This window comes from Halichoerus grypus, chromosome 6, assembly GCF_964656455.1.
Source record: "Halichoerus grypus chromosome 6, mHalGry1.hap1.1, whole genome shotgun sequence".
NCBI lineage: Eukaryota > Metazoa > Chordata > Mammalia > Carnivora > Phocidae > Halichoerus > Halichoerus grypus.
In genome coordinates this window covers 50953661-50980751 of record NC_135717.1, presented here as the reverse complement: position 1 = coordinate 50980751, position 27091 = coordinate 50953661, and the positions used below count along the sequence as shown (strand labels likewise).

At 46.0% G+C, this 27091-nt stretch overlaps 1 protein-coding gene across 14 annotated transcripts in view; it reads right to left on the bottom strand.

Annotated features, from left to right (window-relative positions):
• The window catches only part of CELF2 (CUGBP Elav-like family member 2), an 806829-nt gene that overhangs the window by 55499 nt on the left and 724239 nt on the right, over positions 1–27091 (bottom strand). For 13 of the 14 annotated variants that reach the window (XM_036112685.2, XM_036112678.2, XM_036112681.2 and 10 more), the window contains 4 exons: positions 23693–23741; positions 15497–15631; positions 7031–7110; positions 2806–2964 (listed from right to left, as the gene is read on the bottom strand). In XM_036112685.2, the coding sequence (XP_035968578.1) occupies positions 2806–2964; positions 7031–7110; positions 15497–15631; positions 23693–23741 (423 nt within the window). Of the gene's footprint in view, positions 1–2805; positions 2965–7030; positions 7111–15496; positions 15632–23692; positions 23742–27091 lie in introns of those variants that run through there. The other variant, XM_078075130.1, reaches the window with a different exon arrangement.

Sequence of the window (27091 nt, the reverse complement as noted above, 5' to 3'; positions counted from 1 at the left end):
AGGTAAAGGCAAGTGGTTACTGTTGTAAAGTGCTGAATTCAGCTGAATGATAGGTTAACTTAGGCGCTATACTGCTAACCTAGGTTTACTGATATACCCTCTTTTTGATAAGGTAGATCAATACAGGCTTCGTTTGGATGTAGGAGCAAACATATAGTTATCTCCTATGCACAGATGTACACAGATACCAAAAAAGCATAGATTCACCAAATTTATTATTGAGAAATGTTATGAGACTATGTGCTTAGGAGGAACAAGACCAATTTGTGATTTTTTAAAAACAGCTTTCAGAATTTAGTTGCAGCACTGCAGAACCACACAGAGAGTCATTCCTCTGGGCAAGGGTAGGTTTTTTCAGTTCAATACCAAGCAAAGTCTACAACTTGGACAGGACTCAGAAATGGGCATCTATCCACTGACTTAAAAGCACCAAGTGGAATGGAATCTCAGTGGCTGATTCAACCTGAGTCTCAGTTACAATGATATTATGGGGATTAACAGTGACTGGTACCAGAAGAATGTGATGTTTACTCATCCCTCCTGACTCGTTGAAATGCACTGCCGAGGTATTACACACAGACTCAGACACGCGCACGAGGAACAGTGAGGAAGAAGCAGCTAGGGATTAACCATTTTGATAGAGAGAAATCCCTTCCTTTGGTTTGATGTCATGGGTTTCCCATTCTCTTGTGGTTACAAGCCCTTACTCCCTTTCCTACTAGGTATGTTTAAAAATTAAAGCGAAGTAAAATTAAATTAGCTTTACAGCTCATTGAGGAATTAATACTACCTAATGAGGTATGTGGAAATACCTGCCGTGTCCTTAAACTATTACCCAGGACTCTATCCACTGATAACCATTCTCCGGTGGGCCAGAGTCAGAATCTACCCCTCAACCCACAAGTAGGGAATGTCTTAAAGGCTCTTCCAAAGAAATGGACTTCCAACTGAAAGGGGCAGAACAAATATGGCCGAGAAAGAATGGGAGCCCACAGTAGGAGCAAACATAATTAAGATCATAAAAAAATATGTTTTTATAAATGAGGTTGAGATGAATTCTGAATTCTTTTCCAGGGCACAGAAATAATTTGCAGATGCGGTCAAAGAAACATGTGCCAGAGATTTTCGTCCTCCGTGAGCCATGGGAGAGGTGCCAGAAAACTGGGGACAGGCGCAGGTGTCTGGGTTTTTAGAAACGATGGAGCAGGAAGCTGGATTCTTAGAAATTATGAAAAGGTGAGCCTGACATCAATCTCTGATCCCAATTCTGATATCCATAAACAGATGGCCTGTGAAAAACTGAAAAGCACAAGTTTGGGGAAAACAACTGACTGTTAAGCTAGACTCATTTCTTGTTTCATAAAATCTTAGAATGAGAGACCAAGAAAACACTATAGCAAAGCAAATACAGATTTTTAGCAGGACCTCTGATGAAATCGCTCATGATGTCTTTGTGGATATGACTGCGAAATGGCTATAAGGTGACGGTAAAGTCAGTCGATGTCTTTATTAAAGGCTCAGCTGAAGATGGGAGGAGCGGGTGCCTCCTTCATGAAGCAAATGTGTACCGAGTAGGAAGTACAGCCAGACCCCACTGGGCACGGGCCCGGCTGCATAAAGGGAGGAAAACGAGCCAGAGCAGAGGGCTGCGATCCTGCTCGACAGACCGGTCTAGGTGCAGTTGCGTAACCTCTCGGAGCCTCTTTCCTCCCCTATACGGGAAGGCTCTTCTTACCTTTCACAGTCAGAGGGAGGACTGTCGTACAAACTGCGCAGGCTCTGCTACAGAGTAAGGCTAATGGATCCTGCAGTCCCGGGAGGGACAGTTAAAATGTCAGGTGACAGAATTAGGAGAGAATACACATACATGCATGCACGCACGCACACACGGGCACACCCCGAGAGGCTAGGACACCGGGCCCAAACTTGCGATATGAAACTATAGTAATCAATGTGAAGTCCAGCCTGTAGGTGCCAAAGCAGAAAAACGGGGTAGACCACCACGATTTAGCAGTGGTTCATGTAAAAATAAATAAAAAGCTGGACCTTCTGCCTCACGTGTGACGTGGTTAGCACGAGGACCCCTCTCAGGCCACGCAAAGATATTTTAAAGTCCACACTAGGGGTCACTGCCCTGTGTGCTGTTTAGATCTTACCAGGGGAACCAACTTAAATTCTGGTCACTGGATTTTACTAAAGACATAGACAGAGATGGGGTAGCACAAGGAATAACAGGAACGTGAAAGTTTAAAACAATGTCACGTAAAGGAATGGTTGAAAGAACTGGGTTTATTTGCCCTGCAATAGGATCTCATTTTTGGGTTCCGAATGGATGGGAGAAACGTTTGATTTTGTCAGCGCGGTTCCACAGGGAAGGGCCCGGACCACCGAATGGAAGGGCCCATGGGGCTTCGCGGGGAAACCTCGATGGGACGCGCTAACCTCTGGGGCCACACCTGCCTTGGGGTCGCTGAACCGCCGTCAAGTGTGCTGCGTCCCTTTTCATGCAAGAAGTTATGAGGTCTCTGAAACACACCGGTTAGCAATTTAGCCTCGTGGGACTCGGCTCAGCCTCCATCGGGCCAGAATGACATGAGTCATGTCCTCACGCTACTCAGGTTACCTTGGAAAAATTTTCTGCATCAACGCTGATTTCAAATAATTTCCTGAGATTCAAAATGCGCCCACATGGAATTCTTTCGAGAACTTGGCGGGGGGGGGGGTGGAGGTGGTTTTGGGAGGCACAGCGGGGACGGCCCCCCTCCGCCCTCTCGGGGCCCAGGCGCTGGCGGGTCCAGCACTTACGGCCAGGTACTGCGGGGTGAGTCCGCCCAGGCCCGTCAGGTTCCCCCAGGTGGCAGTGTTGAGCTGCTGCATCTGCTGCGCTAGCTGCTGCTGGAGGCGCCGCTGCTCCTTGTCCTTCTGAGTGTCGGCGAACTTCACTACGATGGGTGAGGAGCAGCCCTGTGGTCAGACACAGCGGAAAGTGAAGAGCGGGTTACCGCCTGGCTGAATCCTCTCGTGACACTCAGCCCTGGGTCTAGCTCTCTCATCTCAACTATCTCGGAGCACACGGAACCGTCTGGAACGGTTTTGTTTTTTTTTTTAAACGGTCTGATACTCCTTCTTCTTCTCTGACCAGTACCATCAAGAGAAACTTCCAGACACTGTCACTGGTTTCTCTGGGGATCTGGAGGTCGGTGAAGCCATTTGCTTTCTTGCTCTGGTTATTAAACTGCCTCTCCTCCTCTCTTCGTGTGTCTTCCTCCAACCTTTCCAGGACCTCCTCAGAGACAAGAGACCTTATCATCGTTCTTTAATTAGGCTTCCTGGTGCGCTTGTCTGCAAGATAGACTTGTCTGTGTGTCTGCCTGTTTCCGCATGTGAGCAGGGGACAAAGGAGGAGAGACGCTTCCATGGGAAGGAAAACGTCCCTCGTTCATGTATTTATTTTTTCACTCTTCCCAATTCTCAGTGCTGCATTTTTGAACTTTGGAACGCGGGTGTCCTCCCGACCCAGCACTACAGATAGGGAGAGGAGGGTTTTGTTTTAGGAACGCGGATGAGGGCAGGACAGGTTCCGAGAACACAGGCACTGCCCAGGTAACTGTCCGTGTTTTCAGAGAGGTCTCTCTTCCTTCTCTGACGGACCTACTCTGTCCACCCTGCTCAGGGCCCCTGCAAGCCACCAGGCTCGGAAGCATATTCTAGTGAAAGGAGCTGTATCTGAAATGGCAGGAGGCGTCTACTTGGCTTCTCTCGTCAACCGATCTCACCATTCTAGGTGCTTCTTTTCAGTTTTCATTCCCTTTAAAAGGCAGTGAGTAAGGGCAGTGAGTGAGCGCATGGCCAAGGGTTATAAAATAGGACGAATTCATGTCCGAGATGGATAAAATCATTAGGGAAAATAAGGGCCTGCACCTCCAGCATGAAGACTTCCCTCCCTGGGCCCCTCTGGAACATTCTCCACTCAGTCAACACTCAGCAGAGACATGGGCTCCTCCCTCCCTACCCTTCTCTTTCTTACTACAGCTTGCCTACACATTTCATCACCATTAAAGCCGTTAAATTTTGCTGAGGTAAAAAGAAGTCATTCCACCTAGATGATTTAAAAAAAAAAAAAAACTTTCATTGAAACTCAGCATAATAATAGGCCTCTCTCTCTCTCCTCTCAGAAATTTTATATTCCTACTTAAATGAGCTCTCTCTCTCTCCCTTTCCCTTACCTTCGGGTCATTTTTCTTTCTTCTAGAAAACAAACCTGCGTGTGTTTTGTGTTTTATCACCTTGGGTAGTTACTGGGGATGGAGCTGTGAATATGTGAGGCTACCGTGTCTGTTATTACCCAAAATAAAAAAAAAAATGTGACAAAATCGAGGTGGCTGTTTCAGTTTGAACTTCCAGCGTACTGGTCTTCAGCTCATAGCCACGGCCACAGGACAGAATGTTAAATGTCAGTCAACCGCATGAAAATAATATTTCCACCACTTAAAAAATCTATACTTCATTTTTCTTCTTTGTTGCTTTAAAGAGAGCAAAATAGTCTGAAGATGGAAATTATACAGAGGGAGGGTTTTGTATGGAAAGGGTTGTTACTGTTGTATCAAATTTGTTCCATAACAAATCATAGCATCTCCTCCTAAGAGTACATTTACTATTTTTTTTCTTCCTTAAATACCAAAAAAAAGAAAAAAAAAAGATAAAGAAGCAAAAAATTAGGCCCAAAATAACTTGTTTAAACCATAAAAAGGAAAAACGGGATGGGCATAGATTGGAGGAAAGTGGAAAAATAGAAGGTACGATATAAAAATTATTTTAAAGAACATGTTCTTTTAAACATTCAAATCATTTTGAATTCAAATTTCTTAGATAATACATCTTGGTTAAAGATGTGAGCCAGAGTCCTGAAAATAACAAAATTAGTTAAAAAAAAAATCCAACAAACTTTGGTTGTACAACTAGAATGTGACTGGCATACTACACAGTCTTCTATTTAAATGTCAGTATTTTTTAAATTCAACAAGAAATTTCAGTGTCTGAGGGCCCCTCTGTCTGAGCATGGGTGTCCAGATTTAAAAACAAGTGCACCAAATTTGATTTTTTAAATAATAGAGATGTTAATACCAAAGGATCAAGGATTTCTTAAGAATGAATATGCCCCAATCTCTATAGTAGATTCTTTTCATTCTGAGCCTGTTCTTCTTTGGTTCTGGCTCATACCCAGGTCTGCACTACGTTCCCGAGCTCTCTCCCTGTAGGAACACAGGAGAACACAGACCAGCATCCTCTGCAGCTTTACTCAGGGGGGCACTGATGGAGGAACTGGGGTTAGAGCTGAAAGAATTTAGGTTAAAAAATCATCTAAGGTACAAATCACTAAATTACAGGAAATAAAAATGATTAAGAATGAAGCACATGTATGGAAGATAATAAATACAGGTGAAAACTTTTTTTTCTTCCCTAACCGTACTTTCATTTTTATCTCCACACTGAAAGGTAGCTGGGATTCAGACTGATCCCCAGTAACGGAGCAGCCGGAGAGAAAGTGGGGGACAAACAGCATCAAGATGTGACTGCATGTCGTACAAGACTGCATCCCTAGGTATTTCAAATCCTGCTAATTATCTCCTATTGTGGCCGATTTTCACCTGAGCTTGCCTTCAGGTAGGGGGGTGTGAGTGTCTTAAAAATGCATTGCACTGAAAGGAAAACACAGTGATTATATAAGATATGTTAGGAATATCAAAGTCAAAATGAAGCTCGAAAAAGACAATAGGCTTTGCAATGCTGATATCAAAACTCAGAAAAATACAGTAAACACTTAATGACAAGGCCATGCACACTCCTTTCCCCCCTTGTCCACCCACCTTCCGCCTCACTGTAAAAAAAGTTGCCCACAAAACATGACGCAGAATGATCACTTAGCTCCCAGCATGCTTTGGGAGATGCAGCATTGCAAAAAACAAACAAAACAAACAAATAAAAAAAATAATAAAACCCCCCAAAAAACGGAGGTAAAAAAAGCGCAAACGATCCATAAAGAAATTTTTGCACATTAAATAAAATTGAAAATATTTTGCTTTTCAGAAGATGAAAACGTAACTTCAGGTAACACCACAGGGCCACCTCCAGAAAAGATCACCCATACACAGATATACAGAGTACAGAACATGCACTCCCAAATGATTCTACCAGACAATACAGAATAAGTAACAGCATATCACTCTTGGAATGCTTTTGTGCAAAATTCTGAAAGGCCAGACCCAAATCACAGACTAGAAGTACAGAGCCATCTATCTACGTGTGTGGGTGAAACACCCACATCAACGTATCAATCTTCCCCCAAAGCTAATATCTCTCATTAGGAGACCAAATTTGAGCCTTTATGTTTCTTTTATCATGCGTTTTTTTGGGTAAAAAGACAAATCTAATTTTTCAAGGGATTCTCATACATTAACATTTTCACTGGTTAAACAGTGTAGGAGAAGTATTAATTGTCTCCTAACATTCTTGATGTAAAAACACAATTCTGTTTGACTAAAGAGAACTTGACCCCACATTAAAAAAAAAAAAAAAAAGAACAGAAAAAAAGAAAAAGGGGGAAAAAAAGAACCCTGTGATCGGCACAGGGCAGGCTGCAATTTGGAGGGAGGGCTGTCAAGGTTGACTCCATACCAACCCTGGACCAGGAATGGACTGGATCCTTTAGAGGTCGAGAAGGAGTCTTGGTTTAAATTGCATCATGATGCTACGTTGCAGGGCCTGAGGCCAATGCAATAAAAGGCTCAAAAAAATAATGTACAGCACGTGGAAGGTTTTACTAAATGCATTTCAAGTCATTAGGGGAAAAATTCAGAGAAAGAGCGAGAGAGAGAGAGAGCGAGAGAGAGGATGAATATGAATGAATGGAAGAGATGGTGAAAGTGTCCATCTGTGATTGTCATGTGAACAATCCGCACAGGAGAGAGCTGCTTTCCCATTCCCCATCATTTGCACAAAGAAAACAAAGAAAGGGCAGATGATACAGTACCTCCATGGTCTGAGACTGATGCATGGCTTTGATTGCATTCTGTGCCATTGCCCTTGTAGAAAATGTGACAAACGCACAGCCTGTGGGAAACAAGGGGACAGGGAGCAGGAAAGACAAAAAACAACAAGACAAAAGGGTTGGACGCTTGTTAAACCAACACAGTCTACGAGAACTGCCACAGGACGCCACTGTTCTCAGTAGTACATAAAAATCAACAACTTCTCTTGGTTTTATCGTAGTTTGCTTTTTACTCACAGTGCTGACTTGCTAATCTGACCAAAGCAGAAAGATTTATTGACTAGTTTATTTTTTAAAATGGAGACGAGGGGAAAGTGTTGGGCACTTTTTTTTTTTTTAAGCCACGCGGGGGGGGGGGGGGTGGTTTGAAATTAGCAAGATCTAGTTTGCATTTTCTAAAATAAAAAGTTGCTATTTTACATTTTTCTCCTTGGCTGATCATCTTTACTTAGGGCATCCACACATTCGGGCTTTTGGATTTCAAACTCTAGCGGTGATTTTTAAGCAGCAAATAATAAAATCCTCACACCAAGGGCAAATTAGCAAATAAATGCCAAAGGCTCAAAATGTCAGCAAATAAATACACCTCATCTCTTCTGGATAGTTAAAACATATATATGTATACGTATACATTGATGTGATTCCAATGCAGAGAAATATACCCCATCCTGCAGGAACTGTTTGGTAATTATTAATTACGAACAAAAACAAATGCTCTGTTACTCTGAGAATAGTCAATAGTGCACATAAGGCAAAACTTTAAAATCTGCGTTGGATTTCTTGGTTGTAGAAAATCTTTATGACTTTTCTACGTTGTGGTTTCGGGTATGCATCAGAGATCTGACCTAAAGTCTAACATCCACAAGACAATGTAGAGTTCTCTGCATGTTTCCTGTGAGACCCCTTGAACTTTCCATGGCTCTTTATTTCTCGTGCCATAAACTAAGCAGAACCCACACTGCCTGCTCCCGCTCCTGGTGGCAGGTGCTGGCTACCGTGCAGGTCACCGCTCCAACGACATGGCTCATTGCCCTTTTCGCTAATAAAAACACTGCCTTCTAAAATTTACATTTTATTCATCGTGCACCCTTGGGCTTCTTAGAGAAAAAGACTGTGAAATTAATGCAGATTCAGGCTGATTTTATAATAATACCACAGCACACTAAAAGCTTAGCTAAAGCAATGCAGACTTATTTCACTTATGATCTCTAATGACTTTAAAAGTGCATTGATTTTCAGCTTCTTTAGCTCTGCACAGTTTGAACTTAGGTATCAGAGAATAATTTAGTGTTCCACTCAATTTCTTCAAAACATTATTATTATTACTACTTAAAAGATTTCCAAATGAAGCAGATCTAAACACTGAGAGGCAGAAGCCTGTTGTCATCTCCGAGTGAATGCGTGAAAGTGGGATTCTGGCATGATTATTGCCCCTGTGGCCAGTAAGCCAAATAGAATGTTCTACATCCAAAAAAACCCAAAAAAACAAAAACAAAAAACAAAAAAAAAAACAAAAAAAAACTACAACAAAACCAAAACCCAGCAGATTGTTTGGTTTATGTAAATCAATTTGTGAGCCATAAAATACATTTTCTTCTTTTGCTCTGCATGTGTACCTGGTGAGATTATCAAGTCAATACTGTATTAGCACCTTTTAATCAAACAGCAATAAGAGAAAGCAACACCTGCCCATTATTCCCAAAGCACAAAAACATCCAGTCATGAAAATAAGTCAATGCATTTTTTTTTTGCATCATGCTGTAATTTTTAATACAACAAAACTCTCAGTACACGGGAGAGTCATCTCTCATTGACCTCCCAGTTCAGCTGGCCTTACAAAGCCTGAGGTCTAGCTTGCTATGAATGTCGAGCTGTTTCATATACTTCTCTGACATTATAGCAGCTAGTGAAGCTTACTATTTAAACACACTGTCTGCACCTCCACTGGCTGTAGCTTCTGTCATCAGTGAAAGCGATCTGGAGCCTTCTCTGAGGCATCTAGAAGATGTGTATGACAGAAGATGTGTGAGACAGATGACAGTACGTCTACGGGCTTCCATATTGCGGACTCCGCTCTATAATTCAAGAGCCCCAAAGTTACCATCCGTCTTAAAATAATACCCCTTCAAAAACATTGTGATTATCATCGACATTATTAACAGAGGAGATAACGCTAAGATTCTTCTTCTTCCATATCTTGAGACCACAGTGGAATTATTTGCTTTTGCAAATAATCTAATAGAGATATTTTTGACATCACGTGAAACCTGGCCTAACTCTGCTTTTAATAGTCAAGAAGATTGTTTCATTCACTTTATTTGCTCTTATTATCCAGGAACATGTGCCAAACTGACAGTTTCCAAATGGAGGTTAAGAATGCATTAAAAAAAAAAAAAAACATGTAAAACGTCAACAGAAATCAATAAGGCACAGTTTATGCATTTACCACAATTTCAGAACAAGCAGAACTTTTTAAGTAACTTAGTGAGAAAGATACAGCAATTAGGAGGTCTCAGAAGTATTAGCAATAGAACAATAAAATTCCATCTCTATAAACTTGAACCATTGCTCTTTCCTCTCTGAAACCTGCAATTAAAAGCTCGACTGATGCTTCTAATTATATAACTCTTACTGCATCCAAAAAAATGATCTGACAAATCTGATGACTCCTTTAACCTTTTTACTCTATTGGCAGTGGTGCAATAAGAGAGAACCTGTCTCCTCAGGGGCTCTGTCAAGTTCGGGACTGTGTGCTGTGTTCAATTACTTAAGAGGGAAAATTACTGTCGTTTGTAAAGTGAGAGCGTGTGTTGAAAATTTCCCTCTCTCTGCCATTTTGGATGAAGTTCTGCAACTTCAGAACCCAATGCTTCATGGCTTGGTAGCTTGTTAACCTTTGTAGTTTCTGCTCTAGTAGTCCTATGGCTAGATTTTAATTTTCTTTTCCATGGCACTGAAAACATGGTGGTGGCTTTAGGATTAGGCCTCAAAATCTGTGGCTTTTCACTAATATAGGGTCACATAAGCTTCTTCCATCAAGACTGGCTGTCAGCTGCTTCTACAAGCCAAGGAACTGACTTCCCATTGGACAAAAATAACTTAGGTCAACTGGCCCCTTCTACTAAAAATGAGCTTCTGGGTGCAGTGGAGTCCTTTGAATCTTGAAAGGATAACTGCTCTGACCTTGTAGAGTCAGCCCTCTGCTGTTCTAGAATGTCTCAGGGTCAGCCCTCCTCTGTTCTACATTAGTGGGTGTACTGTCTAGGTAGTCAGTTCTCTGGCTACTGACTAAAATGCAGGAGAAACTAGAATGGGGAAAAAGATCACATGTACCAAGATAATGAAGCTTTGTTGTTGTTGTTAGGTAAGATAGCTTGTATATTATTGTCTTAAAGCCTCTCCAAATACACAACAGCTGAAAAAAGTAAAGAAAAATTCCGTCCTTAACTGCGGCCAACCTGTAATTTACCTTACAATTATTTATTGTCTCTACTTTCAGAATGTCAGAGATTGCTCACAGAAATGAAAGGAACCGAACTCCTCCCAGTTCGGTGAGGTTGCCTTCTTGCTGCTAAAACAGATAAATGATTGACTGGGGAAAGGTTTCTCCAAGTAATTTCCTCCTACAGACAGGATCTAAGGAAAGCACGTGGCCCTGTCACAGAGAAGATTCTGGAACACATCTATTACACTTGTCATCTCAACTGAAAAGCTCTGTTCACACAGGTGTTCTACCTTTTCTCTCAGCTGCAGGAGAATTTTGAGAGAACTAGATGAATTCTTGGTCTGCACCGGAAATAAAGGAAGAGAGAGAGAAGGAAGGAAGGAAGAAGGGAGGAAGGCAGGCACTTTTAAAAGCACGTACGATGCCAGGGCCTCTTGCTTTTCTGCCTCTTCTTTGAAAGAGCAGCAGCAGTCTGCTCTACTTCAACTGAGGGAAGTATAATTTAAAGTAACTTGTGCGGCATGAAGGAGCTTTCGGCCTATGGAAGACTTGTTTATAAATTCCTGTTTGGCCAAAGAAAGTTCTTAATGCAGCCAATTCTCCTCACTGTATCTTTTTAGCAGTGGCAGAGTTTATTAAACATATGCTATCAGTATAACATGAGAGCATCCAAACTAATACTCAAATGCACCATCACCAGTGCTGGGTTAGTTTATTTAGAACTGGCGTGGAGACACAGCTCGTTTATCCACCTGAGGCTGAGTGTGGAGCAGAACTGACTAGTTTGCAAAAAATCTCACCCCCGAGAGGAGGTTCAGAGACTGCACTCAGAACGAGATGACAAACTACAGGTAATAACCCAGGGGTATTTGATACGAGTTTCCACATATGTTTAGATACTAGGTGGGCAAGCCTAAGACGTCTTGATCAAAACCGAGTCTGCTCTGTGTACGTGTTTTAAAAGTCAAAAGCCCTGTCCTAATATTCTGATCAGATATAATGGAAACAAATGAGGATTTAATGGCTAAATCCAAGCTGTGCTTGCCAACATCCCTGAAAATATTGCCAATTTCATTTGTCAAGGGTTTTGGCAGGAGAATGTTGGAACACCATAAACACAGCTGGAATATTCTTAAACAAGCAGAAAGTTACCTTACATGGCAGTGAAGATCTGACTACACTTTATGGGGAAAGAAAAATGAGATAAACTCTTTAATTGTCTCCAACTTACAGATAATCATTGCCATGGTGCAGACAACCCTGTAGACGGTACCCAAATAGTCCATTCTGACTGTGGGATTATGGGTAAGGGAGAACATGTGTATTTTAGGAAATCAACAGGCTGAGGGGACACTGACAGATAAATGCCTTGGTTGAGAAGACTCCAGCTTTGATTTTGAGAGCAAACATCCCATTTGACTTCCCATGCATGGACTCGTGGTATGCTGCTTGCGTTCTTGAAGAAGGTTCATTCAGCAGGCCTGGGAGGCTGACCTGCTATTGCAGAAGGATCTGAGTAATATGAAGGGGCTCGAAAGCATCTCAAACCAGGTTTTCCAAATTAGAAAAGATGGTAGAACGGGTTATTGCCCCCAGAGGGGAAAATGCATGTTTAGATGTGGGCATAGTGCGTAAAGAGAGTCAGGCGCCTGATATTTGCTGAGTGCTGGTTTCAACGTGCTTGGTAGATGCTACGTGCTGTCCGTGGATAGCCATGACAATTCCTGGGGGGGCGGGGTGGGGTCCGATCTGGAACATGGCGCAAATCTGATGGGACTTTACAAATGGTCTTTCTTGCCAATATGGAGATGATGATTTTTGTTTTAAAGATGGTGATTCTAAGCCAAAGTCCAGAGCTGTGGGTCCTGGCAGCCCACTACTCCGCATCAGTGGGGGACCCTGATCCTACAAGCCTGGAGAAGCCTTGGCTTCGTACCCTGCAGGGAGGCAGAGAAGCTACAGGGGTGGCAGAGAAGGCATGACAGGAGATGCCTGTGGGGGAGCCAGCGCCCCTAACTGCCTCTTTTGTCTTCATTCTTGTAGCGGAACTGGGCAAAAGCGAAGCCAGAGATGTGAACCACTTTTCTGTACCTCTCCCTCACGATCAAACGGTTTGAGTGAAAAACTTTTTTTCTCACTAGTTTATACTTGGTTTAGTATTAGAAGGTGCTTTTCAGAGCAGCCAATCTTTCCTTTCACTTAATTTTTATTTATTTATTTGTGTCTTAAACAGCTGAGCCAGCAACAGGCATGGAGACCAGAAATGCTGAGCACCCTTTATCTGCAGAGCCACTAATGGGAGACGCTTATTAATATTTGATTGAAAACTGCAATTCTTTAATAAAAGCAAAAGAGTAGCACGAAAGACAATTATTGTTCTTTTAACAAATACACTGATTCAGGAGCCGTCCCCTGTACCCAGGAGTCCCTGGTTCTCACTAATTGAAAAACCTACCACTGTCTGGCTTTATATTTCAGAACAAATGCTTATAAATGAGTATTTCCTTTTTTTGCCGTAGGGAATTCTCATCAGTTCACCAGAAATTACTTTTCTGTGAAGAAGAAGAAGAAAAAAAAAAAAAAAAAAGCGGGGAGGAGTATTCTACTCTTTACACTGAGCCAGCATCTGCATAAAATACGGATGAGAGCGCTCGCGTGACTTGTCTCAAATCGGCTGCTCCTGGTGTCCAGTGCTGGCTCATCAACCACATGGCAGATCAAATTAGCCAAGCTCTCTCGTCAAGTACTGCGTCCTGCTCCTTCCTGCGAAAGCTGGGGCGGCTTGAAAATCTTATCTGCGGAAATAAGTCACGGCGGCTCGAGGAGCTCCAGACACCGCAAGCGCCAATGCTATTCATTACTGTCTCCGCCGGACGGACGGACAAAGTGCGGGTGGACCCGGTCCCGCGGAGGGAGAGCAGAAGCCGAGGTCTCTCCTAAGCCGCGTGGATGGCCTGCTTTTGCAGGAAATCCGCCACATGCGCTGGGAGGTGAGTGGGGCAGCTGTGGTGACTGCTGCCCTTTACAAAGGGAGAAACTGAGGCACAGAGCTAAGGACAAGGAACTGACTATGGTTGCGGTTCACATCAGAAGTCCTGGGACTGGATTTCAGGGTCACTGGCCTCTGGGCCACTGTAAGTTTCACTACGATTAATTTAAGGGCCTTCCTTTCTGTTCTTTCTCCACGCTGTGTGCCCTGGCAAATGGGAAACCACTAAGACAGAAGTGTGACTGAAAATAAGAAGAGCAGAGAAGGGTGGTTCGGATTGCTACACTGGCAGCAGGACAGGGACTGCGGCAATAGGCTCACGTGTTTCCTCCCTGTTTTCTTCTTCGTCTAGCCACACTGCCTTTTCCTGCAGGGTTCTCCCCCCCGGGCTGGTCGGCCTGAGCGGGCGCGCACCTATCAGGACTGCCAGCACAGTCAGATGACCCCACGTGGCTGGAAGGCTCTCGGGGGTGGGTGTGCCGGGGGATGGCACGATGGTCCTGGCACCCTCCTCTCCTGTGCGCTTCCGGCCCCGGGGCTGCTGTGGGCGGCGCCGGTAGCAGCGTGGGCGGGCAGCTCCGGCTCCGCCCCAGGCCCTGTGTCTGTGCATCGTCTGCGCGTCTCTGCGCCTGCGCGTCAGGGCCCCGCTCGGCGCCCATCTCGTGCAGCTGCCAGAGACGCCCGTGCTTGCAGCGAGGCCGACTGACAGCCTTCGCAACTATCGGGGAAGGCTCCAGCTGTCCCTCCCTTGCCTCCTTCCTTTTAAAACCACCTTCGGAAGAAGACCCGGGCACCGCAAGCTGGAAGCTGTTCACCTCCTCCTACTGTTCCCCTCGACTCCCTCCCGTGCGGGGCTCTGCAGGTGGGTGTAGGCGGGAAACTTTTGTTCTCTGTGCCTTCCATTCTAGCAGCTGACATCGTGAAGTTTCGTGTCTCAAAGCCAAAAGAACAAGTGTTCTTTCTCACGTGGTGCTGCATTCAGCTAAAATGAGGGAGATGGGGGAAAATCCGTGCTTGGGGACTTAAGGCCCAGGCTTTTCTTTCAGCATGTGGTCAGAGACTGGGAATGAAAAGAAGTTTCTAATTAGCCCCATGGAAGCTGCGTCGGTAAGTACATTAATAGAATGAGATCCTCTCTGTGTTGCAAACATATGGATTTCTTAGAGGAAGTGGAACATACGTTTTATATATACACTCTGACTCCAGCCTCCTGGGCTGTCTCGGGAAACACAGTCTGATGGGGGTGAATGCTCAGTGACAGCGCTTAGGAGTGGTTTAGGGAAGGACCTGTGTGACGCTGTCCAAGGAGAGGCAAACATGGAAAGCGAACACTTATTTCCCGCTACCTTGGATAGCTGCTTGCAAAAATACTGGTTTTTGTCAGTGCTCGAAGCCACCATATCTGCTTCTGTCACGGTGACAAAGAGGAGCCTACAATCTTCTGGACCAAGTCATCTCTCTGCCACTTAACGGACTTCCTGTGCTCAGGCCTCCAGAAGTTTTGTTCTTTAAAATAAAACCCTCATAGCCCAGGACAGGCCCAGTGCTTCTGAGTGCCTACCTGCTCTGCGCTACATGGGAACACTGCCGATTTTCCTTGGTTTCTATCACTGTCAAGAGGCCCATCCCCTTCATGTTTCTCTCGGGCAGAGGCAGGAAGCCAGAGACTAAGATGAAAACAACCCATATTCTTTCCTCCTCCACATCCCTCCCTCGCCCCCAAAACATACTTCAATCTGAGATCGAAAGAGGTGTATAACGACAGGGCAGCCTGTCAGCTTCCCCGCTGGCTGGGATAGCCTGAGCTAATATGATGCCTTCAAAACCTTCTTGACTTGAGAAATACAAGGCGATCACTTCTGCTACGGTGAAAAGTTCATGGTGGATAACTTGATCACACGGGACACATTACAGGGTAACCTCTCGCTGCGTGCGGTGGCTATGTCTACGTTGATTGTGACACAGAGTTCCAATTAGCACTTAAGGGAAGAGACTTTATAGACGGCACACTCACCTCGACTCAGCCCGTCGGGTCCCCGGAGAATCCGGCATTCTTCTATCTGGCCAAATGGAGAAAACATCACCCTGATATCATTCTCATTACATTTCTTCGAAACCATTCCTATGAACAATTTTCGGTCTTCCACAGCTAGGAGATAAAAATAATGAATGAGCAAAGGCCATTATTATCCCTTTTCCTGTAATCAATGCTTCATTACCACATCAAGCTGGGGGCCCCCAGTCATGTGAGAGGAAGCAGCACCCCAAGGCCAGCTCTTCTGACTTCCATGCCCCTCCCCCCAGCTCTGCTCTCCACCCAGACCTTCCCAGACACTGCCTTCCTCTGTGAGGTCGTGCTTACCCCTACGACACCTTCAGAGGACAGGAAACCTACAAAGTCCTCCCCTTCCCACCCTGTTTGGAGACTCACAGTGCTTACTAATATGTTAAAGCTCCATGCAGTTGCTAAATACTACTGTGACATAGAGATATTTTGGAATACGCCTTTGAATTTTTTTGTAGGTGTTCCTTAACTTGAATGACCGAGAAAGAAAAAGGGTCAGGGAAAGAAAAATGGGATGAACAGAGGAAGTGTGATAGGAAACAAAACTTTTAATAGGGCACTCGGAGAAAACCTTCTCCCCCAATTTCAAATAGCTTTGCCCCGTGGATCCAGACAATAAGAAGAGATAAGGGAGATGCTCATCTCTCTGGAGAGCCAGTAAATAACCTGTCTGTCCATCTGTCTGTCACACTGGCTGTGCAGCTCTAACCTGGACAAAGCATGGTCTGCACCTGCAACTGAAGAGCAAGCCAACTGCAGGGAGAGAACAGAGCTGTGGCTACTTGAGAAGCCCATCGGGACAGCCCCAGGCTCAGGGTGGAGCCCTTAACGGACAACCACACGCCCATTCTAACCTTGGAAACTGCCAGGAGGGTAAGACTGGGGAAGGTTTACCTCTGATGACCTGGGAGATTTTCCTCAAAATCTACAAGCTTGCACTCAGGATAAGTGGCCTACATTTAGCCTCAAAGGCTCAATTATCACTGATTTCAGGACAGTGTTTGCAGCCTTTTTTTAGGAAAGAGGAAAAAAAAAAAGAAAAAAACCCGTTCTAGACGTCCATGGGGAAGAGTCTTGCTTACTTCCTGTGTTGCATTTTAATCCATTTCTTGGGACCGGGAGCAAGGGCAGCTGGCGGTGGTAGCACCTGAGGCAGGCCAGCTTAGGGCCCTGCCGTCCACCGCTGTGTTCGTACCTCCGTGTTGTGTCTGTATCATCATCTCTCCATTGCTCTTCAACTGGCTTTTATCTCTGTCTCCCTTCTTCCTGCCCTGGACAGTCAGTGTCTCATTTTCATTTAAACAACAAGAATGTATTTTAGGCTTTCTAGGGCCAGGTGCTCTTGGTGCCTGAGTCGAACTGGCCTGGACACCCCCCACCCCGCGCCGGAGCCTGGGAGAGATCTGTGGGGGAAGCAGGGATGGGACACAGGGAGGTTTGCTCTGAAGCCACACCCGTCCACGAGGGGAACCCTTCTGCCTGTGGTGTCCACTGCAGTAGCTAAAGCCACGTGTGGCTCCTGAGCCCTTGAACCGTGGCCAGTGTGACTGAGGAACTGAACTGTTATTGTAATTTAACTGTAACTAATTTAAATTTATTTTTTTATTTTTATTTTTTTTTAAAGATTTTTTATTTATTTATTCATGAGAGACAGAGAGAGAGAGAGAGGCAGAGGGAGAAGCAGGCTCCCAAGGAGCAGGGAGCCCGATGTGGGACTCGATCCCAGGACCCTGGGATCATGACCTGAGCCGAAGGCAGACGCTTAACCATCTGAGCCACCCAGGCGCCCACTAATTTAAATTTAAAAAGCCACAGGTGACATTCTAGTGGACAGCGCAGCTCTGAGAGGCCTGAGTGAGGCAGCTAAGTGCTCCTTCCCGTACAGCCCAGACTGGAAGGGAGAGACTTGAAAGACGTTTTGTGTCACTCTAAAAGACACCCACCCCACCCCGTGGGGCAGGGAAGGAACTTGCCTGGGGTCATTCAGCAAGGAGGGGGCCTAACCTGGACCACACCTGCTGCCCCGCTCCTGGCTCCAGTCCTGTCCCCGGTGGTGCTGTTTCCTACGAGAGCAGAGGAGGGAAAGGACGCCTCCAGGGGTGGGCAGGGCCAGGTCAGGAGACTTGCCTGGTCCCAGCCCTGCCATTGAGTTGATGTGCGACCTTGGGGAGTGTTAAAACTTCTGTGGACCTTGGTCTTATCATCCATAAAATGGGTTTCAACTCTTCCTTGCTGTCTTTCTTAAGGAACAGAGAGAAGTGGGGTGGGGTGGGGGGGGTGGGCAGAAACGCTGAAGCCCAGAATCCCACCCACCAGCCGCGCTCTGCACTTGGGCAGCTCCCGAGATATTGCAGAGAAACTCGGGCTCTGAGGACCATTGGAAGCCACGATTCCACAGCACCATGAGCTGCCGATGTGTGCCAAGAGCTTGAGAAAGGCATGTAAGCTGGCCTTTAAGGAGCACAGGGAGAGACTGGTAGAAGCATGGGGGCAGCACAAGGTATAAGGAAAGGAACACCCTGTCCTGGGTGTAATTGCTACCCAGCAATGGGTACGTCAAAGTGGACGTGGGCAACGGCATCACTGGCTCTGAGTCGTAGGGGGAAGCTGGGGACCTGCCTTCCTCCCTGAGATAACAATCTTACATTTAAGAAGCTCTTTTCTTTCCCATCAGAGCAGGTGAGCTACCAGTGATCTATGGGTTAGTGGTGGGAGTAGCATCTGTGCTCACCAACAGCGGGGTCACCAGGATGACATGGTGGCCCAGAGGGAACACGGCATCCCCCCGGTGGGAAGGAATGGACTGAAGCGCTGCAGAGCAGGGAGCGGCCAACTTCTAGTCGCAGTTGTAGCCTCCTCCCCACCCCCCATCTCTAGGACCTCTACCTGAGGAAGCTGTGGCTAATATCTTCTTGAGACTAAAAAAAAAAAAAAAAAAAAAAAATCCTATTGAATTTCTTCTTATTCTGAAGGATCCCATTTTAGTTCTTTCAAACAAAAGCAAATGATAAATTCCCAGTGAGTCCTTGGTTTCACTGGGAAACCTATCATGATGGCATGGAGCTAAAACACTGCAGGTTTGGAGCTCCAGGGTGATGCAGGCATAAGCTAAATGTGCAGCTCCCGAATAAGCTAAAGAATGATTTTTCCTAAGAGGCATAGTAAGAACTGGAAACAACCACTCAACAAACCCTGACTTCCGAGGCATCCCGCCGGCTAAACCCGGGCAGGGAGATGGAAGAGAACGCTCTTTTCAATGCTAAGTAGTAGGTAAGGAAATATAACGGAAACCTACACCTCCCAGACGCTTTCCGAAATGCCGATGTCCTCCCGGGCGCGCGCCCCATCCAGGAAGCTGGATGTTTGCAATCCTTCGCTAGCCCTAGTACCTCTGTGGCTCTAACAGCTGGGGCCGCGCGTGCTTTAAGGGCAAACGGGGAGAACTACTCACTCCCCGCTTTCTTCCCCCTCGAGTTTTCCCAGTGAAAATTTATTTGTAAAACCTATTCCTGGGATTCCCAGTCTGAGGATCCCTAAACAGCTTTGTCAGCATTTTAAATAAACATAATTATCGTGCATTCACTGAACTGTCCATCAATTTTTGATGAGTTTCTTGGTGGGGTTTTTTCCTCAGTGTCCACAGGCAGGCAGAGGCTCACTTAGGTTTTCAATCCATGCGAATGCGGATTGCTTCAACAAACCTACTGTGTTTACAGTATCCTGTTAAGTGCTTTACGGAAATTAAAAAAAAAAAAAGGAAGGAAGGAAAGAAAAGTCTACTTTCCTTCAGGATAACAGATGAATGAGCAAGGGGCGATACTTTTTACACCAAGTGCTGTGCAGGTGGGGCGACCCCATCACTCATTACGACCGGACCGGAAGCTATTCCATAACCAGGGACCATTTCAAGCTCTCCTCCCGTGGCATGAGAACGGGTTAATATTTTAAGTTTTAAGTGGGGACTTTTTTAAGTTCGAGGAATAGAAACTTCGTTTTTGAAAAATCCCTAATTGCAAGTCTGTGCGAACACCCTGGTGTACAATCTGTCAAAGTCACACCTGGATTCAGGGCGGCCTGAATTAATTAACAACTTTTCAATGTGTTAGTGCTAACATATGGCATTTAATTACTGCCTCCAAATCCGTGAGTCTCTCCACTTTGAATTTCAAAATTATTTCTTCCTCCTCCAGTGCATTGGAAAGTGACCGGATGGGGATGCCCTGTGATTCCCATCTTTACTGGAGGCTTGCAAACCTGCAACCTCCCTGACCACGTTCCATCATTTTGACCCTGTGAGCTCTGAACTCAATGCATGGACACCAGGGGTTTCGGAGGCCTTGAGAAAAGAGAAAGGGCTTACTTGGCATTTCTGGATGTGAGGCTCTAAGGAGCCCCGACAAGTTGTGAGGTTGGAGGGTTCAAGCAGGATGCATTTATGTTCTGTCTACAGAGTAAAACAAAACAAAAACACCAACCCTCTCAACCAGGAGCACGACATAAGAGTGAACACTGGCTGGTCGCTGAGACCCCCAGCACAGAACCAAGCAACCTCTATGCTTTTCTTATCACTTACTGCTAGACAAACTTCAGATCCGGCAACCGCATTTACTTTTCAATCTTGCACAGGTGGTACCTTTTCCTGCATAGCAAACAAAGCTGGAAAAGAGGCCCTCCCATGGTATACAGAATGAAAGATAGTAACTATGTGCTAGGGTATGCTGCAATCCAGAATCCACACCTCCTCAATCAAGCCTCTTCCGCTGCCATTACTCAACTGTACGCAGTGGAAGAATGGTAAGACAACTTGGAGTCTGTGAAATTTGGGTATTTATTCAGTGTGCTCTTCCTAAAGACCCCAGTATTTTATTGCTGATCCAGAATGCGATTTTTTTTTGAACACCTGGCACAGTTAGAAGTAAAATGCTGTGAGTTTGCAGAAATATGCTAGAGGCTGCAGCTTAAATCAGAGCCCATTAAGAGGGCAGGCTCTAGGAGGCCTGGAGATCTGGAAAGCCTTTGTAGGAAAATACTGAAGGGTGGGGCAGATCCAAGAGCAACCGAGTGTGTTCGGGCTTACCACAGTGGTTCCCTTTGTCAGAATCTCTAGATGGATGAAGGCTTTAAAGAGCGATTGCTTTCTGGAATTCATTTGTCCATCACTAATTAATCAGTGATTAGCAGCCCTTTCTTGCTCCGCAAATACAAAGTTTCCGAAAGCCGAACATACTGATAATGAAGATGGTTACTGTCTAACTGTGATGAGTCCTTTGTGCTATCCATAAATGTCAGCAAACTCAATAAAGGTGCAATTAGAGCTCGTTATCTCTCTTTCACAACTCCAGGAGCTATTGAGAGCATCTGAGCCAAAGAAATCTTTGTGCTCTATGAGCTTTGGAAACCACGCTTACCTGTCAAAACTGCCATGTGAAATCAGAAAGGACTTGCGCCTTTTATCACTTGCTTTCGAAAATGATACATCGCTCCTGATTCCTCAGCCAGGTCCAAGGAGAACCCTGAGGCCTGTTCCGTCTCTCAAGGTGAGGCACAGACTTTGCACCTCCATAAGGAAAAATGCCTTAAAAGGAGCTTTCAGTCCACTTATACTTTTTGACTCCCCCCCCCCCCGCCGCCCCCGCCCCGGAAACTCAGAAAGTGAAGGTCAATCTATAAAGCAAAGGAAGAACTGGCCCAACGAGAAGGTGTGTGGAGGTGGTTTTTCCTTCGTGTGTCCGGAGCCGTGCTTTGGTAGGAGCGGCAGCCTCGGCTGCCCACAAAGCATAACACCGCCGCTCACCTCCCACAAGTGCGCCGATGACTTAGCAGAGCAAATATTCACTAAGTGCCGGGCATTAGGCCAAGTTCTTTGTAGATGTTAACTTATGTACTCCTCGAAGCACCCCGTAAGGTGGGCGTCACAAGAAGAATTCAGACTGCGGACCACCGAGCGCCCCCTCTTGCAGCCGGAGATATGGGGCCTGGGTGAGGTTACAGAACCTGCCCAAGGACCCAGCCAACACGTGCGCGGTCAGGCAGGGGTCAAGTCTGAGCTCCTCGAGATAGCTTTTACCTGCTACCCTGAGTTGCTTCCTGAACAACGGCATTTTTAGGTATCTTTGCATCTTAGTAATAACAGTGTCTAATCCTGCTTGGCAAAATGGTTGGCTGAGGGCGGTTCTACTCTGTTGCTGCCATTCTAAACCCAGAGCAAACATCAGCCTTGGAGTCCAGAGCTGACACTAGAAGCAAGGGTGACCAACCAGTTGAGACCTCCAGGTCGCTAGCCTATAGAACGGGTTCTCTAAGTCAGGCGTTGTGTCCACACAGCGGCAAAGCTAAAGAAGAAACCCTTTCATGGTCCAGCGACTTGGGTATTCCAGGTCAAACATCTCCAGAGGAGTTATCTAATTCATCCTGTTTTTATAACAGTGACCCAAGGTTCAGAAATAAGACCATACCTCCTTCATGGCCCTTGTCCTGACCCAGGCTAGAGAATTAAGAGTCCAAAGACAGGGAGCATCTCTTAGGGGCCAGGAGCTACCAGATGACTTCACAGACAGGGTTCATCCCCCGAATACACAACTCCTCTCTCCCATGAGGAAGAGAACAGACTGTAAATGTGTACTTCTGGAGCAAAAAGGCTCAGGAGTCAGCATGGGCACCTGGCCTTCCGCCTGTAGACACTCTCAGTGCAGAGCCCTATGAGGCCAGAGAAAAATCCGGGAGGTAACAATAACCCACATTTTAGAGAAGTGGTGCTCTATTGTTTGCAAAGCACTGTTGTATCTTATGTGAGTCAAAAAAAAAAAAAAAAAAAAAAAAAAAAAGCCTATCTATGGAGGTAGTGACCATGACTCCCATTTCATGAATGAGGAGATCCAAGTTTGGTTGTTAAGTGACCGTTAGATCAGTAGACTCAACGTCAGTAAGTTCCATGGGGTCAGGGCAGTGTCTTTCTTAGTCCTTTCCCTTATTCTGCTTCAGACTCAGGGCCGAAGCCCAGCCCCTAGCAACAGGCCCCTCCCACAGTAAGTCATCATGGGGTAACTGCTGAATAAAGGGGTGAAGTCACCTGACCGGGGTCCTGCAGGAAAGCAGGGCGAGGTTTCGGACCCTCTGATGCTGGATGCTGCCTTTGCGGTGTGTGGTACGGGAAGAAGGGAACAGACTCTCAGACAGGGGTGCAGTGGTGGAGGAGATGGGTGGGGAGAGGGGGTAAGTGCCCAAGTCTACTCCCTGACGGATCAATCAGGTGCTGGTGGCACCACGCTCTGACTTGGAATTTTCTTCAAAACTTCCTAGTCTGTGAAGAAGCCAGAAAATGGGATGCACTACAATTAGCAAAAAATGCCTTGTGGAGAGATTTAGACCCCAATCATAATTTACATTTGCAGATATGCAGATCTCTGAGTGCATGGCTTCTGCCCTGATTACTAATTAATGAGGTGCAGACCTGCCTGTGGAAGCAAACAGTGCTGATTATGTCAGTCTTGGGGGACGGAGACGCGCTGAGGTCTGAGAAGGTAGAAGATTCTTTTAACATACATTTCAGTGAATTCAAAGAACAAAATGGGGACAGAAGGCAGGTGTAAAGGGAAGCAGAAAGTTAGGAGAGAGAAATGTGGCTATCGGCCCTCCTGCATCTTGGAGAGGTAAATCTCGATGATTTCACAGACATCATCCCATGCATATTTTAGTACTGAGCGTCCGTTTATGTAATCAGCTGGCTAAATTCTGAATGAATTTGGATGCAGATGCATCGGTACAACTTAGAGAAGAGTGCCATAGATGAACACACCAAAGGAGGAGAAAAGACAAGCAGCATTTTTGGTGGGTGAGCCCTTTCCCGCTCATCCGCTTTGCACACCCTGAGGTCCTTCCTCTCCATCAGGTGTCCTGGGATGCTTGCTCAGTGGGAGGGGATCAACAAGAGGCAAAGGCCACAGAGTTACCACACAGAGCAAGCCCCGAACAGAGGGACACAGAAAACCATTTCTTGCAATGTCTTCAACAGATCTTTACACCAGAGACGTATCCCCCACTTTTCCCAGAGCAGGAAGCACGTGGGGCCGGCTCCTCCCTCCCCGGTCTGACTCCTTCATTGAAAGAAACAGACAGTATTACATGAGACAGTTGGTCACCACCTACCGTTTGACTTTTCACTATCTGCAGGTTTCATCTGAATGGGATGATGCATCTAAAAATACAAAAGTGAGAAAGTAAAGGCAGATTGAACAACTGTATGAACAGTCTCAGAAACCCCACACTATTAAACTTGAGTCCTCAAACTGTTATAAGGACACATCAGTAATAACAGGATCTCTCCCCGTCAAAAGTAAACCCATGAAAATGCAAGCCTCTGGTGACGTTCAGGAATAGAACCCTTTTGAGTCACCGGGCCCTGCGACACAGGATTGGGCTTTGTAGTCGGACCTGAGTTTGAAACCTGGTTCTGCCACTCAGTATAGTTTCTGCCCATATCTTACAGGCAGTTCTGGCTCTGCCATTCATCATTGTTGCCACATGATTTTGGGCAAGCGTGCTAACTTCTCTGAGCCTCAGTTTCCTTATCTGTGCAACGGAGGTAACACCTGCACGGCAGGAATGAAATGAGCAAAGGCATATAAGGGGGGTGCCGTGAACAGGGCACAGGACATGCTGGGAAAAATGAACTACTGGTATTCTGTAGTATATTACACATTTAAATGCAGATTGTCTTTGTTTTTCTTCTGGCCATGCTCTCTGCTGCAGGGATTTTTCTTAGACCTCACAATTATGAGTAATTTGAAGGTCTAGCAGTTGATTGATTTAGGCGCTATTACATAATTTTTCTCAAATACAAAGTATGACAGAGGAATGCAGAGCTACTAAAGGGATGGAGGAGGGAGGGGAGGAGGGAGGGGAGGAGGGAGGGGAGGCGGGAGGGAGGGCAGGAGGCATGGATCTGACGATCAGGTTCGCTTGGTAGGTGTGCAGGAGTGGGAGGAACCTGAGACAGAGTGGCGCCAAGGTCCTGAATCGTGGTGCCCCTGGGTGCTCTGTGGCTCTTTACACAATGCCCATCTCACCACCGTGCACGATCCACGGAGTTTACTCCAAGCAGAACGCTACCACCATTTCCAATTAAAATAAATTCCTCCAACCACTTTCAAAGGTCCTCTCGCTTTATATTTCATCATACCCCAAGGAACCTCAGAGCCACAGTGTAGATGGAATCACTGGCCTTGCAAATGCTTTTATTATAATGGGTCCCGTTCTCTCTGAACCTTTAATTCCCCCAGTGGACTTCCATCACTTGCAAGCCCCAGCTCTGGGTTTTATCTAATTTAAAGGAAAGGGGAATGGTACTTGGCTCTGGCACTTAAATGATGGAAAATTGTCATCAGGCAGTTAGGGCCATGTGTAGCTAATGCCTGGCAGGGTCTTCAAAACACAAGGGGAATGGGAAAGAGGGAGTACTATCAGGGGACGAGAGGCTAAATAATTCAGGGCTGCTTCGTTTATTCTAAAAGGCAAGATGCTCTTATGCATAGAACATAGGCCTTTACATGTGGGGTCTACTCGGATTCCCACTCCATTAACCTATTCAATTTGTGGAGGAGAGACTAGAATGAGAATGGAATGTTCAGGGGTCAGCAAGTAGAGCAGTCTTTTCAGAAAAGACTGGAATTTATCCCTAAAAAGCAGACAGAAGTAAAATGTGGAAAAGTCCTGGTTTGGGCTGGGTAAGGTGGGCTCTATCCTACAGCTAATGCTTGGGGAAGATGGGCTGAGTCCCTGTGTGGCTACCCTTCTAGCATGGCTTTATCCATCCATTCAGCAAAGATGGGTGAAGTACCCACTGTGTCTCAGGCTCTAGGCTAGGAACTGGGGAACAAGGCCCAATAAAGAATTTCAGGCCCTTCGGGTGCTCAGTGTGTATGGGGGAGGCTGATGTGTCAACAGCCCCAGGAGCAACATGGGAAGTGCTATGCTAGACAGAAGAACAAGGGGGTGCAGGAGCTCAAGGGAGCAGGCACTTCATTCTGCCTGGGGAGGAAAGTGAAGGCTTCTTAGCAAAGGGGATATGTGATTCGAGTCCTAAAGGTCAAGTTGGACTTGCTCACAGAAGAGGGGGAAATGGCATCTGAAACCAAGAGAATATCCTGTGCAAGGCACAATGGTGAGAAAAAGCATACTTCCTCCTAGCAAGGAGGCCAATATGTGTGTGGGGAAGGGCGCAAGAAGGAGATGCAAAGGCAGTTGGCACCTGGGTCTCAGAGGATCCTGTGTACTAAGGAACTGAAATTGTGTCTAAAAGTCAAGTCAGGCATAGAAGATTCAGGTAGCAAGGGCAACAAGATCAAATCTAAATTCCAGAAAAGTCCTTTCTGGCTACGATGTGGTGGATAAATTGGGACAGGGTTGGGGGGGGGCAGCTAAGAGGCTACTGCGGACATCCGTGTGAAATTGATGGTCTAAACCTCAGAGGCAACTGGCTGGTTGTGGGGATGAGGGGGAATGAGAACCATCACGGGAGCATGGCCCAAAGAGGGGAAACATGAGAAAAGTAGTTTTGGGGGAGACTGATTAGTGCAGGTCCGGACACGCCACACTCGATGTGACTGGGGCTGGAGAGAAGTTGGGTGCCACAGAGCACCCAGGCTGTAGTGACGGCTCTGGGGCCATGGGCATGGGTGAAACTGTCCAGGAGGGAACGTACAGTGAAAAGAGCCAAGAGCCAAGGACTATCAAGAGAACCATAGAGAATATCAAGAAAGAGGAAGCGAAGAGGGTTTGAGCAGGAATAACTGGTTCCGCAGGAGCCCCGCGGGAGAGCTTTCAGAACAAGGTGATGGTCAGAGCATGCTACAATGGAAATGCCCAAGTATCCTTTTGGATATGACAATATGATCTTCTTCTGGGAACTGATCAAAAGCAGCTTCTGTGGGGCGGTGGGGCCAGAATGCCACACCGCAGAAGCTGGGGAGTAATAGGGAGGAGAGCAGCAGGAGATACGAGAACTGCACACGACTATCTCAAGAAGATTCGCTCAGTGGAGTCTGGGGCAGAGGATGAGGGCAAAGACAACAGGCCAACGTGCTGAAAAGGCTCAGATGAGAGTCACAGGTTGAGGCAAGGAGACAGGAGGTGAGTGTACCTACACTATGTACAGGACACAAAAATGAATGAAGAGGACTCTCGCCCTCAGCGAGCTTCCCATCCATCATGGCAGCTGATGTGCACAAAGAGAAAGAAGAACAAATGGTGGCAAACATCAGAAAAGGGGCCTAGACAGAGTGCTATGGGCATTCAGCCGGACCTCTGATGTGCACGGAGGTCTGGGGCAGCAGTTCTGGGAGCTTCTGCAAGAACAGAAATCGTTCTGCTCTAAAGCTGTCAAGGGCCTGGCGAGCATTCAGCCCAATGCTCTTCATTTATACGTCTGAAGGGAACCGTGACTTCACACACAGCTGACTAACGACAGAGTTGGGATCAAACATCTAAGCTCTCTCCATTTCATTCAGGGCCGATTACCCCCAGATCACACTGCTTCTCTACTAAATG